The 15,722-nt window shown below is 35.2% G+C and overlaps 1 protein-coding gene across 1 annotated transcript in view; it reads left to right on the top strand.

Moving 5' to 3' along the window:
* TCERG1L (transcription elongation regulator 1 like) overlaps positions 1-15,722 on the top strand; it is a 182,166-nt gene that overhangs the window by 127,178 nt on the left and 39,266 nt on the right. Inside the window, exons 6-7 of the mRNA XM_070946006.1 lie at positions 1,231-1,325; positions 2,594-2,682. Coding sequence (XP_070802107.1) covers positions 1,231-1,325; positions 2,594-2,682 — 184 coding nt within the window. The remainder of the gene's footprint in view (positions 1-1,230; positions 1,326-2,593; positions 2,683-15,722) is intronic.

The raw sequence follows: 15,722 nt of genomic DNA, 5'->3' as shown, positions 1-15,722 counted from the left end.
TCCGGGACAGTTGTCACACAGCCATTCACTGATGACTATGGAAATGCCCTTTGATTTTCTTGAAATAAGGTCATTTTTGGAAAACCTTTTTGACTAATGCTGGTTAGATGAAATCAGAAATACAAATTATGGAGATTGGCATTTTGTGCAACATTGCCTTCCCATTATTTAGCTATTTGCTATGCAGTAAATACTTTAGATAAGTTTTAAAGCTGGATACAAAATTAAGCTTTTTAAAATTCACATGTTATCTCTTCCTGGTGGATTAATGTCACATTAGCTGCAAGGGGTTATGTAAAATGGGTGATTTTAAAATCAGTCTGATTAAAACTCTTGACATGGATGTGTCCTTTGGTTTTCCTAGGGCTTATTTATTTTTAGAAAGATTGGGAAGAAATTCAAGTCTATTTTCTGAATATTGGGGGAAATGCCCTCCGTTTTGCAAAAGTGTCCGCCTGCCAACTTTCTGTCAATTATCTGGTCCCAGAATGGATCTGTTTGTGGAGTTAAAATGAGATTAACTAGCCTAAGGCTCTGTTACTTGTATCTTTTTATTTGCATTTGAATTTTCAAAATTATGAATGGGATTTCATTGCTGTGTACACAGCTGATACATCAGTCAGACAACAGAGCCCTCAGCCATTATTTCTATGAAATCCAAAATCTGTCCAGAAAACCATTGGCAAAGAAGAGAGAACAGAGATTTTAATATACCGGTGTGTGTAGGTCTCTCTCTCTCTCCCTCTCCCTCTCCCTCTCTCTCTCTCTCTCTCTCTCTCTCTCTCTGTGTGTGTGTGTGTGTAGGGGAGGAGGGGAATAGAAAAAATAAATACACAAATGATTTTGTAGATTCTTTGACAAAAATGTGTTGTTTTCATTCAGTAAAAGTTTTATGTCAAGAATCAACATTTTAAAACATGCCTTAAAGTCGCCAAGTTTGAAAACACTGGTTTAGAACTTTCAATTCTCTTTTTCTCTCAACATACATGACATAATTCATTACTGTCAATTATGATTAACAAATAATTTAATAATAAACTTTGAAGGTGCTGAAAATATAGTTTTGAATTATAGCACTTGTACTGATTTTGGAAGAATAACGTATCTTTCTAAATGGGGATTTTTGCTTTTTTTTTTTTTTTTTTTTTTAAGCTCAGATTTACAGATCCTCCAAGTGAAAAATAAAGATAGATTCTTTCTGGATCTTATTTAATCGTTTTGTAATTGCAGATAAAGGGAAAAAACCTGACAGAACATCCTGCCCACCAACCCTAATTTTACATACTGAAATGAAAAATAAGCCAGAAGAAAATGAAAATGACAAGGTTAGTTTCTTATTGTTTAATTCTGAATTGAGAAAGACATTGATTTTATCCATAAATTTCTTCTGCAACACAGATATATCCCCAAGTTTCAACATTCAAGAATTTGTTTCTCTATCCTCCTGCTTTGCTTCATCTTCCATCTCCTCACTGCCAGGAGTGTGGGCCCAGCCAGAGAAATCTGACAATGGATGACTGTGAACTGGCAGATGAGAAGAGTTCATCGGAAAAAGAAAATCCATTGAGAATGTTTGGATTAAGAGCTCCCTAGACTCTGTAATTATCATTATTGAGATGATAAGCAAAATGTAAATTGTGAAAACTGTGTTGATTGATAAGCTCTACAAAATTCAGTCATATATCCAGAGACCCACTTTAGTCTACTAATTAGGGCACAAGACTAGAAAGTGGAGAATTGTGAGTTCTAATCCCGCCTTAGCCATGAAACCCAGCTGGGCGATTTTGGACCATTCACTGTTTCTCAACCCCACCCACATCACAGGGTTGTTTTTGTGGAGAAAATAGAAGGAGGAGGGTTGTGTTGTGAGTATGTTTGTCACCTTTGGCTATGAATAATGTGTGTGTGTGTGAGTGTGTGTGTGTGTGCATGTATATTGCAATACTGGTGAATATCTGTCACTTGGGTGTAAGATGAGGATGAACCTTCACCCTCCGAGCTTGTGGGTTGATTTCCAAACATTTCATTACCAGGCTAGCTAACATCTTCAGCAGAGTTTACGGGATGTCATTGTCAGTGTTGTTCTGTTTATAAGAACTTCAGGTGTGGATGTGTCAAGTCACAGTCAGCTGTGGGTCTTGTGATGGGTCTTATGATAAGGAGATTACATCAGGGCAGGATCATTAGGAGGTGAAGAGCTGGTGGGGTGTAATTGCATGGGTTGGTTGAGGGTCGGTGCTACTTCTGGTTGGTTGTGTGGTTGATTTGGATTCTGAGGGTTTTGTAGGCTGGTTGTAGGTCAATGTGTCAGTTGATGGAATTGTTTGTGGAGTGCCAGGCTTCGATGAAGAAGAACATAGACACTAATATCCCTTAAACTCTGCTGAAGATGATAGCTAGCCTGGTAATGAAACATTTGGAAACCAAGCTACAAGCTCGGATAACTATGAAATAACATCATGTGCACTATCTGGGCCTCTTTGAGGAAAGCTGTAATCTACCAAATTAAAAAAAAAATGCTTCTTAGAATATAAATAAAATGCATAGTATAACAATGTCTTTTGCTGATTAATCTTGTTTCTTTTTTCTGAAGACTCATTCTTTAAAACTACTCACAGATGATGAAAACACTTCAAATGTCAACAAGCCTGTTGCATCTACTCCTGTTCCAGGATCGCCCTGGTAAGTACCTTGAGGAGTGATATTTTTTCCTTCATTATTTGGGCTATTGCCAAGGATAAATGAAAGATCTGCTATATCATTGTTAACGAAAGAAAAAGTGAAACATAATGGTTCTTGGCTATTATCCAATGTTTAACACTTTTCTTCAGAAACTGACATCTTGAATATATCTCAGTGCCTTCACAACTGCACAAATCAATGAAATTGTGCTCCATCCCTTATCCTGACATTGTTGCAAGTCTGAGGTTCGGTATCAGTGATGTAAAAAGGACATTAAAGAAAATATAACCTGAAATTTAGGCACTATACCTGATACGCTTAAATAGAGATACCTGGAAATAAATGCCATTTAACTCAGTGTGATTAATTTCCAAGTAGGTATGCACAGAACTGTATTGTTCAGTAATAAATGTATAGGATACTTCTGCAAGTATCTTGGTGTTTGTTTCATTTTTAGGGAAATATTTTTTCACTAATTATATTGATGTGGTTTAATGCAAAAGACCTCATTCACCATTTCACCTACATTGGCTCATAGTGCTGCTAAATCAAGTGATCTATGACAGAATCACACTGAAACATGGAGCAAACCTTTAGAGAATATATTATTAATTCGAGCTTCTTTAGATATGAAATCAAAATATCAGTATATCAAAATCCACAAAGAATCACCACATCTGATAAAAGTGTGGAATTGATCCCCAACCCTTTCTACTCATAGGCTGGCTCCATGCTTCTTCTTCTTCTTTTTTTTTTTTAAGTTTTATTACAATTTTACTTTCATCATACATATTTTATGAACAGAGTGTTGACTGGGTCATATCTTATTCATCTTATACATAATCATAATTTTAATATATTCTAATCTTCCCATTTTTTCAATATTCATCTCTTTTATATAATCCTTTATCGCAAATTAATGATTTTTCACCATATCTTATTATTTCAGCTTCTGCCGTATTATTCTCTTTCCATAATTCTTTATCATTTTCAATTTTTACACATAAATAACATCACTTTATGCCCTATATTTCTCCTCTCTTGCAATTACACCAGTTATTTACCATATTTCTTCATTTCCGGAAGCATCTCGGAAATGAGCCTCGGTGATGCAGCGGACTAAAGTGCTGTAAAGTGCTACGACTTAGCTGCCAGCTGCCTGCAATTAGTGTAAATTCGAATCTCACCAGGCTCAAGGTTGACTCAGCCTTCCATCCTTTCGAGGTAGGTAAATTGAGGACCCGGATTGTGGGAGCAATAAACCAACTTTGTATAGAACAATACCGCTTAGGGCCAAAAGCCCTAATAAGCAGGTATATACAAAAAAGTATGCAGGCTATTGCTATAATGCATTGTAAGCCGCCCTGAGTCTACAGAGAAGGGCAGCATATAAATTGGACTAATCAATCAATCAATCAATCAATCAATCTCTCAAATTCTCCCTTCCCAATCATTGGCATTTTGAATTTTCATCCTAATTTGCATTGTTATCAAAATTAGTAATGTTATTAAATTACTTGTTTTCACATTCCCATCTACTGAGTTTTATCTTAAACAAGTTCTATTCATTCATCTTTACAAAATAATCACTTTCATGATTTTGTTATTCCAGTTTCAACATTATTACTATCTTTACATACTTCTTTGTCATTTCATGTTCAATTCTTTCACATAAATAACATCACAGTGTGCCCTATAATTCTTCTCTCTTACAATCTATCTTGTTATATATATATTTACTAATATTTACCCCATTATCATTTCTCCCTTCTGATTATTCACCTTTATCTATCATCTCTCAATCTTTTTGGAGTCCCATTTTTTAATAATTTTTTGCTCAGCCTTTTATCTCGTTTTAACTTCTAAGTTCTCTTTTTTATTTTTATATGTATTACGTTTTAACGTCTGAATTCCTTTTATCTTTTTTTTCTGTACTGTTTGAGCATCCCTCACCAAGACTTTCCCTTGTCTCTTCCAAATATTTCCCCTTTTCCCTTTTAACTGTTTCTTTTTAGGGGGGCTTTTCCCCCTTTCTTCTCTATTCTTTCTACATTACAAAACATTTCTGTGATATTGTCCACCTGATTCTTATTTTTAATACTTCTATGTTCTTAACTTCTTATATCTCATTTAAATTTCCTTCTTCCAAATCCTCTTCACTTTCCTTTTTTATATATTTCAATGAATTTTCTGTTTCTTTGTTGCCTATTAAAGATTCACACATATTTTTAAACATCAGAAATAGCTTTTCATACATCTGCAACTCCATTTTGTAACAATTTAAAAAAATTATTAACACCTCCCCAATTATATCTCTTCACAATTAGCCAAAGTTTAGAGTCTATTTAATTTTCTTGTTTCTCCTCTTTTCTTCCTTTCTTCTTCAATTATTCCTCTTTTCTTCTGAAGCAAAATGTTTTCCTAAATTATTAATAATCCAACTCCAGAAATAATCAAATCCAATTAAAAAGGCTGTTTTCCAAGAGAGAAGGGAAAAAAAACAAAACAAATGCAAAACACAATCACTCCTTAAATGTTCTCACAGTGTCCAAATTATCTTTTTCTATATGGCCAAGGTCAGGTCTTCCAGCTGCTACTTCTTTTTTGTTTATTTAAGTAAAGTATTTCTGTACTTTTTATTTCCTACAGTAGATGGCACTCTCCATTTCTATTCCATACAAAATATTAAAACCAGATAATTGTAGAAGTAGCCAGGGATTTTCTCCCAAGAATCACTTTTTTTTTCCTTTTAAAATGTTTTGCTTTCCCCAATTTTCCAGGTATTTTCCAGGTATTTTCCAAGTCTTCTTGGGCTTTTTTTCCCGTGTATGTGTTTTTTTTCCCCCAAGTGCCAGATAGCCACTAATCCAAGCTCAGGATTTCTTTTAAAACTCCGATTTCAATTTTTCCATTAAGTATAAATTGGCAATTATGTCACCCAGTTCCAGCACTCAGTCCAAATACTGCTCCAGCTCAATTCTTGGATCTGGTTGTCCCAGCTTCAAGGTGGCCACCAGAATATGGCTGCCACCCATGCTGCTGATCTGGAGAGCTATTTCTATTCCAGCAAGGAAATTGCCAATTCCTTGTGGTCCACAAAATGCCTCTCCTTTCTTCACCATCCCTACAAGACGGTTATGGCCTGAAAGCCTCCCGGCAGTGGTTTGTCTGACTGGATTTCATGGGGCTAATCAGAGCCCACTATTTTCCAGTCCGTTCCTGCCGCGACGCCAAACTGGAAGTCCTGGCTGGCTCCATGCGTCTAATGGATTCTGTGGTTCTTGTGACAATACCAGGCAAACACTGGGATGTCAAACAGAAACAAGATAAGGAAGTTTTGAGAGATTTCAAGTTATGCAGTTTAAAATGTTTTCCAGACCAGTTTTCAACCCTGTAATAGTTTAGATTGAAACATTCCATTCTTTACAGTATATTGAAATATACTATATAAACAGTTAGACTTATATATCACTTCATAGTGCTTTACAGCACTCTCTAAGCAGTTTACAGAATCAGCATATTGCTCCCAACAATCTGGATCCTTGTTTTACAGACCTCAGAAGTAATGGAAGTCTGAGTCAACCATGAGCCAATCAGGATCGGACTCCTACATTCTAATCACTACACCACCACAGCTCTTGAAATCCTTGTATTGGAATCAAACAATCCAAGTTATAATGTCTTAGTTTGCTCTGTATCTACAAGTGGGCATACATGTACCAATATATCTAGATATGATAGTAAGAAAATAGCTAAAAGCTTATAAAGTATACTATACAGCTTTTCAAATTTTGTATTTTATGGACCTTGCACTGTTTACATTTTGTATCTGTAGACTTTTATATGTATTTTCCCATTGAATGTGGGCTGACATAGTAGAACCAAATCCAACAATATTTATGTCACACCAAATGGGTTGATAGCCTGATATTAACGTCATTTAAATGAAAGTCCCATGGTTTAGTGGAACTTAATTCCATGCAAATGTTTAAAATATTGCAGGTTTAATCCTAAATGTGTCATTCAACTGTTTTTGCACATGTGTGTTGATTAAACAGCAACTTTTGTTTTTCCCTTTATCCTTTCCCTCCCCTAACTAGAAAAAATAGTGGATGGATATTTTGGTGCTTTTTAGTATTTTTTTAATGCACTTTTAATTTGTTTAGTAGACTGAGACTGTGAAAATGCAAACTATCACCACACAGAAGGCAGCAGCAATACCGAATTCTGGTGATCTGCTACTATTTGGATTATACTATTTTGTATTTTTAAAGCCCAGATCTGGTAGCCTTATATTTGTTTATTTTTTTAAAAAAAACCATTTTCTGGGTTTTAAATTGGAGGACAGGCTATTCCAGAACATAGGTAAAGCACACTATAAAGCAAACAGCTTCAATATTGGAGGAGAATTTGTGAAATGTTTCATTGTTAATATGTTCAAATTCTTCATGCTATATCCATATTGTTTTCTTGGCCAAAATATAAATTCTGTCCCTCCCCTCCCACCTTTCTAGATATAATGTGGGATACTTAGTGGTCTCTTTTCTAAATCATAATTAGATTAGATCCTGTTTATCTTTTTTTAAAAAAAACAAAAGCCAAAATTGGTTAGGAGCTGACATCTACAGTGGCTTAAGAGCTTTCTAAAGATGTCCCTATTTTCCTGTCTGAAATATTGGCGTGTAGATATTACTGTTCTTTGAATTATCACTACTTTGAACTTTATCTCTGAAGTTCATAAGCAAAGCACTCTGGTAAGCTCACTGATATTGCTAGCAAATCAACTACTTCAAGAGCAGGAACTCTAAATCATTTAGCAGCTAGAGAATGCCTTGTGAAGTTCATGTTTTTACTTCTGCTATTCTTTTTCACTTCTTGTTGTACAGATTTGAGCATCTGTACTGGTTGAATAAAACCACTTCAAAGCCGGGAGTTAGCTACTCTGTCTGGTGCCAGGAACCATGAAAATAATCTTGAGCAGTTATGTCTTCATCCCTCTATAATTTATGATATTGATATTTTTACAAGATGTTTATGAGATAAGAGCCTGGATTTCATTACATTTCATCTGAGAATGTTGAAATTTCATGTGAATTTACTCGCATTTGTCAAAACATAAATTTCAGTATTGTGTATGAAAGCTCTTGAGATCTTGGCTATTTGGTTTGTTTATTTTTATTTTAAAAAATAATACCCAGAATTTGTAAAACTTTGCAACACCGTATTAGAGAAAATTGCTCTATATTCATCCAGTACAGAAATGGTTATCGTCTTTGGGCAGGATTGATAGGCTGAATATTAAATATGATGTGGGACATTGAAAACAAATTACGTATTAAGATATCAAACGATTTGTGGTTACAGGATAACTTGTTAGTTTAGATTGGTGCTTTATAATATGATCTTAGCATATTTCTTTTGAAATGCAACTCTGAACTGCTGCTTATATCCAACTGAATACACTCAGTATTATGTTAGCTTTAGAGGCATTTTATATACAAACCTCTGCCATTACCTCCATTTTTAATTAGTGTTCTGTCTTTGAACAAATCACTATATTTTTGCATTTGGATAATTGAAAACTTTATTATGCCAAATAGGGACGAGCTGGGAGATGAGTCTGATAATTTTTAAATTAAATGTCAAATTGGGTTAGTAATGGGAAAGTGAAGAGATTTCTAGAGGGAGCTGCCATTTGGATCCATTTTAAGCACCTCTCCAGGGACATTCACTAGGTCTTTCAGTCAGATGTGAAAATGGGCCATTTCCATTTCAGCTATTACCTTGCTTTTATTAGATAAATGCCTAAGCTTCAGCTGGCCCAGTGGTAACAGTTCGTACAATGAATGTATTTGTAGCTGGAAATGAATTCTACCACCATCCATCTGGGGAGATGGAAACTAGCTGTGAGGTAGGCCAGTTTTTTGGATTTCAGGAATGGGGAAGAAAAATGAATAGGGGGAAGATTCTGAAAGGCAGGTGTTCAGGAGTTTTATTTAAACTGTATGCAGTTTCAAGCTTATTTTAAAAACGTCTCTAACAACCTCGCAATTTTACAGATTTGTACATTTCTCTCTTACTTTGAGCCCCAAGCGCTAATTATAAGCGAATGTTTTTGCAATAAAACAAAATACATATTAAAATACACTACAAGGCCCTTGTCAGCAAGCAGATGCTTTCTGTTGGCTGCTTAGTGGGTTCCTGCATTCAGCTTTAATGTTTTCAGGAATGCAAAGATCTTTCCAATTGTTTCTGAAAAATTCTGAGGCTTAGTTAAGTGCTTCTTCAGGACACTTATCTGTGCAAGCAAACATTTTTTTTTTTAGCGAAGATAACATTTTTCACTTATTTTGAGTCAAACGCAGCTAAAAACCGTCATTGTGCAAGGAAAAAATGACTGCTCATCTGCATTCTCCATTGTTTCAGCTTGTTTTGCATAAGGGGAGATTAGCACTTCCACAACCTCTCATTTGATTGTTTAAGTTATGGTCAAAGGCTTATGTTCATTCTTTTCAAGCATTTGATTCACAATAACAATTGCCTTAAAGAGCTAAGCTGGAAGAGTCAAGAACTGCAGATCTGCAGATTCCTCTCTGGTTCAGAATAAAACCCAAGATGGAGCAGAATTTCATTTTTAACTCTTTCCAACTCACAGGCGCCCTGGATCCAAAATGGCAGCTTCCACAAACCAGGAAATCTCTATTTAGATATTCTCTTGACTCAGGAACAATTTGCAAGCAAGGATGTCAAAAGCATGAAATCTCTCCAATATCCACCTGCAAAATTCAATTTGACCTTGACATTGTCAGCCTGGACTTGCCAGACACATGGGAATTGTGGGCTGAACATTTCTCCATCATTGCTTATCCACATACCATGGAAAGTAAATCCTTTTTAAGATCCCTTTCAGATACTGTCAAATATGAAGGGAAGTAGAGGTTCTAGATTGCTTCTGCTTCTTTACATTACTGTCAAATATGAAGGGGAAAAATGGCTCTAGATAGCTTCTGCTTCTTTAAATCTCTTTATTCATTCTGATAGTCCATCCCAGGGCTGTCAAACTCCTGGCCTGTGGGCCGGATGCATCATGCACTGGCCACCCCTACACCTGGTTTAGTGAAGGAGAAAAAAGTCCCAATACGTCATGTGACACTGTCATGACGATGCCAGTTTGACACCCCTGGTCTATCCTACCTCAATTAACTAAAAAGAGAGAATTAAATTATTTCATCTCCCAAAACAGCTGGTCCTGGTAGCAAAACCTATATGCAGAATGTGGTCTCAGTAATACAATCTGAGGGCTGGGCTCCTCCCCATCCATTTTAACAGGTACATCCTGCTTATTTAACTCACTGTGAGCTCCACAGGAGAGATATTTTCTAGTCACATGCAAATGAATGAATGAAGCTGACACTTAACAACCAGGCATCTGGGAGACATAACAATTTATGACTGTCAAACATGTTGAGAGGGACAGAATCAAATTTGGCTTGGCTTAGTTTGGCAATGAACCAAGCCGTTTTCTGGATCATTTGGGAAATAGCTTGGCTTATTTTTAAGTCAATCCAATGCCATGTATACCTATCATTATCCCTAAGTGTTCAGAATTGTCCTATTTTGGATTCACATCTATAATTATGAACAATGTACATATTTCTTCCATAGCTTCCTAGAATCAAATGGTTCCTGGGTGGAAAAGGCTCACAGTAGAATATTTTTTGTAATTAAATAGTGGTAATCAAATGAGTACAATAATTTGAATTACAATAGTCATTCTCCAAAATAGAAAAGGTGGATATTTTGTTGCAACCAAGTCTTAATAGCTTAAATGTTTCTTTCAAGGACCAGTGAGCGTGTATGACATATTTGCCTCTCTCTATTCACCTAAATGCTGGGGAATGACTGATACCATAGTTGCCCATCTGGCAGGTACAGAAAAAGTATTATCAGAATATGCTAAGTCAGCATTCCTCAAACATCCCTGCATTGCTCTTGGATTTTATACTCCATCTAAAAGAAGAACTCAGCTATAGAGACTGTGATCATCTGTTAATACAATGTAAGATTATAGTTATAATAATAAAACCTAATGCAAATTTTAAAAAAGATAAAAGAATAAAAAGATGCAAAAATGAAAAAAATGAGAAGCAGAAAAAAAAGACATTGATTTTCAAGTTCCAACACAAAAATAAAAACAATTTTAACTTAGCATTTCCTCATTTATAATTTATAAACAAATCCAGCAAAATTTCAGCAAAAATAGTCAGCAAAAGTCCATTAAGGGCTATGAGAAATAACACCAAATGTATTTTAACTTTGATCAAATAAATCAACTTTATATTCTTTCCTTTTACTTCTAACAATTTGAATATCTATTCAAATAAGGCCCTAGAACTAAATCTACTGTAATTTCATTTTCCTTTCTCCATTCTCACAAGATTGTCCAATATAAAATCATCTTTTGTAAATCCAATCTTGGTTTCTTTATATATATATATATATATATATATATATATATATATATATATATATACATATATATACATACATACATACATACATACATACATACATACACACACACACACACACACACACACACACACACACACACACACACACACACACACACATATATATATATATATATATATATATATATATATATATATATATATATATATATATATATATATAAACTTTTAAACGTTCCGGAGATTGTGATGTCTATCGCTTCTTCTACAACTATACCTGGAACTCGCATCTTTAGGACAATTCCCTCTCTCTCTCTCTCTCTCTCCCTCTCTGAAGAAGAAGTAAGAAAATTGATACTGTACCTTTACAGGGAGGATACATAAGATATGGGTGTGGCCTACTGATGAAAGCAAACGAGCTAGAATGGATCTATTTAGGTCTCCCCCTAGCAGTTAGAGCTTGCTAGCTGTTAGAAAGGAAAAAAGCCCCGAACCAAGTAGATGTGATTCTACTGAGCTGGAGCTACAAAAAAAAAAAAAAAAAAAAACCTTGGTTACGTAGGGAAAACCTGGCTAGAAGAAAAACACACATAAACCCTATGAAGAAGTAAGAAAATTGATACTGTACCTTTACAGGGAGGATACATAAGATATGGGTGTGGCCTACTGATGAAAGCAAACGAGCTAGAAATGGATCTATTTAGGTCTCCCCTCTAGCAGTTAGAGCTTGCTAGCTGTTAGAAAGGAGAAAAGCCCAGAACCGAGTAGATGTGATTCTACTGAGCTGGAGCTACAAAAAAAAACCTTGGTTACGTAGGGAAAACCTGGCTAGAAGAAAAACACATATAAACCCTACGAAGAAGTAAGAAAATTGATACTGTACCTTTACAGGGAGGATACATAAGATATGGGTGTGGCCTACTGATGAAAGCAAACGAGCTAGAAATGGATCTATTTAGGTCTCCCTCCTAGCAGTTAGAGCTTGCTAGCTGTTAGAAAGGAAAAAAGCCCAGAACCAAGTAGATGTGATTCTACTGAGCTGGAGCTACAAAAAAAAAACCTTGGTTACGTAGGGAAAACCTGGCTAGAAGAAAAACATATAGATATATAGATATATAGATATATAGATATATAGATATATAGATATATAGATATATAGATATATAGATATATAGATATATATATCTTGGTTATTCAGGTTTTCTCCCACGTAAAATTGGAAGTGTCTTTGTTGACACTATTAATATGAATTTCTGAGTCCATTTAAAATGTTTTGCTCCATTCTGTAATTGTAAGTTCTTCGTTAATTGAAATCTTTAATTCTTTCTAAGGTCCATTTAAAAAAAAAAATCTTACCTTATGTTTAAAAATAAATAAATAAAAGTAAAGTATTTTCCCATGGGAAGAATTATTTATAGTTAATTCCAAAATCTTATTTCAAATTTATTTTGATTCTTAGTCCATTTGTAACTTTCTAATATCAAAGTTTTAATCACCCTTTTGCTATTTATTCAAAAAGTTTTTAAAGTTCTTAAACTTGTAGTTAAAACTTGTTCTGCAGAGTATTGAAGAAAAACTCACCCAGTACAATCAAATATGCCAATCCAAGATTTCTAATAACTGAAAAGAAGTTAACAACAATAATTAGAAAAGGAAGCATGTAAATGTAAGGTCTTTTCAAAGGGATCGACCTAAGTTTGAGCAAGATGACTATTCCTTCTTCTCCTTGAGCTTTCAGCCCACCTGGGAGTTCTATCTTGTGATCTCTTCATAAGAAGCAATTTTGTGGAGCACTTGTGGATGATCTCAAGACTTCTTGTCCAGAAAAGTTTGAACAAAGCTCTTCATTCTTTGCTGAGATCATCTTTTGTCTGCCATTTCTTTCTCTAGAAATTCCTTGCACAATCTCTATTGTTATTATTAACTTATAGGACTGCTGATTTGGATTCTGGAGGATAGATAACGCCATATCAAATCATATTGTTCCCAGAAGCTTTCATTAAATCAGTATAATTTACATTAGCCCCCACTGATTCACTACACTTGCCTTCCTCGCAAAACTAATTTTATTGGACAAGTGGACTTGATAAGCGAAGGAAGTAAAGGATCAGAAAAAAATAATATTTGACGTAAGGGAAAATCTTGATTGTAAGTGAAGGCAATAACATCTGTTTATTGTTTATTGGTAGCATTCAACATACTGTCTAGGTTTCAGTCTCTTTGCTTTCTATCATTTGATATTTATTGTAGCCAAGACAGTGATTTAATCTTTTGTTAAATGAGTTAAATAATAAATACTTAAATTAAATTAATGTATCCCCTGCTCCCAATGCTTCTCAAATACTAGCTTGTTGGTGTGCATGCTCCCATTCATAGTTATTTAGCTTCTTGCTCTTTAAGCTTTCTACAACTTGACTGTGATCTACTGTGATCCAAAAGCTTGGTTAGTGGTGCATGTTCATTTTTGAAGATGATTAACAACACTGGTGAGATATACTGTGAGTCATATCTCTAAAACACAAAAGATGTGGAGGATGTTTTTTCTTCTAAATGTTATTACAACAGTTAGGGAAGAAGCATACACTAAAATTATTCATATTTGTAATAAGATAATCTCCCACTATTTCCCCCTCTATACTTTTAGTTCCAAAATAGAAAATTAGATATTACACATGAGGTAATTAAAAATTGCTTCAAATAATTCTTTTTAGGTATTTCCATCAATATGGAATTAAGTCATTAAAGTATGTATTGTGTGATAATTAAATTATCTTCCCATTGCTTAATCTCCTTTTAACTTGTCCACATATATACAATATAGGGATTTATTTGAACCTAATGTTATGACATTTTTATTTCTTTCTGTAAAGCCAGTTCCAGCCAGTATTGATTAGAAAGGGAGAGATCAAACCCCAAACTCCCTGTTTGTGGGGTGTCTCAAGGCTTGACACTTTCACCTCTCTTGTTTAACATCTACATGAGGTCATCAGGAAAGGTCACCCATCCATTTGGAAGATCATACATCAATTCAGGATGCTGAGGATAGTCAGATGAACATTTTAACCCCTTATCTACCAAACAATCCTGTCAAATTTTTGCCACACAGTCTGGAGGTTTTTTGGAGGTCTGAATGGGGAGGAAAAATCTCAAAGTCAGCCTGACAAGACCAGGTAACTTTCAGTTTTCTGTCCTCCTGGTTCTGGAGATTTCCCACCTTTAATCCTGAGTGGGGATGCACTGCCTACTCAAACCTTGCACAATTTGGGGGATCTTCCTAAACTCCATTGACAAGCAGGTGTCAGCTATGGTTAAGAAGGACTTTGCACAGGTTCAGTTTATATTCATTTATGCCCATTCCTGGTTAGAAAGGAGCCCCTCATGGTTGCTAATGCTTTAGTTATTTACAGTTGGACTACTACAACCTGTTCTATATGAGGATGCCCTTGAAGAATAACTAGAATATCCAGAATATAGAGAATACAGTAGCATGAGCAGTGATGGGCAAGCGTTGTTGTAGCCATGTAACAACCCTACAGCATAAGTTGTAGTTGGTTTTCAGAGGCAAGTCAAGATACTGGTTATGACCTAAAGCTCTCCATGGTATAGGGCCTAATAATTTGAAGGACTGATTGTCTCCCATGGTATCTATTCATCCTTTACTCAGACAGTAGCATCCTGTTCTGGGTCCATTGATTAAACAGGTTCATCTTCTAGGACCACAGAGTGGGCCAACTCTATCATTGCACTTGCTCTTTGAATGGTATTGTACTGGAAATCCACATGGCCTTCACCTTGTCTTCCTTGTGGTATCTTGAGTCTAGCTGGTTCAGGCAGGTTCTTTTAGTGCTGTTGAGGTATGGTGTGTGTTGTGTGTGTGTGTGTGTGTGTGTGTGTGTGTGTGTGTGTGTGTGTGTTGGAGATTTCCTTCCGTATGGCAGTTAAATTTTATGGTCTCTTGTTTTTTTTGGTTTGTTTGTTTGTTTGTTTGTTTGTTTTTTTTTACATTTTACTGTGTTTTTAGTCTGTAGAGCCATCCAGAATCATCTGGCAGTTGGCAGCCTAGAAACATGACTAATAAATAAATAAAGCCTTATTTCGTCCATAAACTCTCTTGGGCTTCATGGTTTGTACAAATTTTATGCAACATCATTTTCCCAAAATATTTTTAAATCTTTATTTTCCAGAGTTCAATATTTACAAAATAGCTTTGGTATTTGATTCCACTTGTTGTTCTAGTGAATCAACAATTAAAGTTTGAAAGTAAGCATTCATATTTGTGTGTAACTTTGTGACTTGCTTTCAGATTAATTTCTTTTCTACTAATCTTGTCTCGGTTTATTTTATATACATATGTTGTTGTTGTTGTTGTTGTTGTTGTTGTTGTTGTTGTTCAGTTGCTAACTTGTGTCTGACTCTTTGCATCTGCTGCCCCCTTCTCCTTTTGCCTTCAGTCTTTCCCAACATCAGGATCCTTTCCAATGACTCCTCTCTTCTCATTTGATGGCCAAAGTATTTGCAATCCAAAGGACTTTCAAGAGATTTCTCCAGCCCCACAATTTGAAAGCA

This window comes from Pituophis catenifer, unplaced genomic scaffold, assembly GCF_029215685.1.
Source record: "Pituophis catenifer annectens isolate HBS135680 unplaced genomic scaffold, rPitCat1.0.hap2 SCAF_6, whole genome shotgun sequence".
NCBI classification, from domain to species: domain Eukaryota; kingdom Metazoa; phylum Chordata; class Lepidosauria; order Squamata; family Colubridae; genus Pituophis; species Pituophis catenifer.
This window is presented reverse-complemented; position numbering and strand designations above follow the sequence as displayed.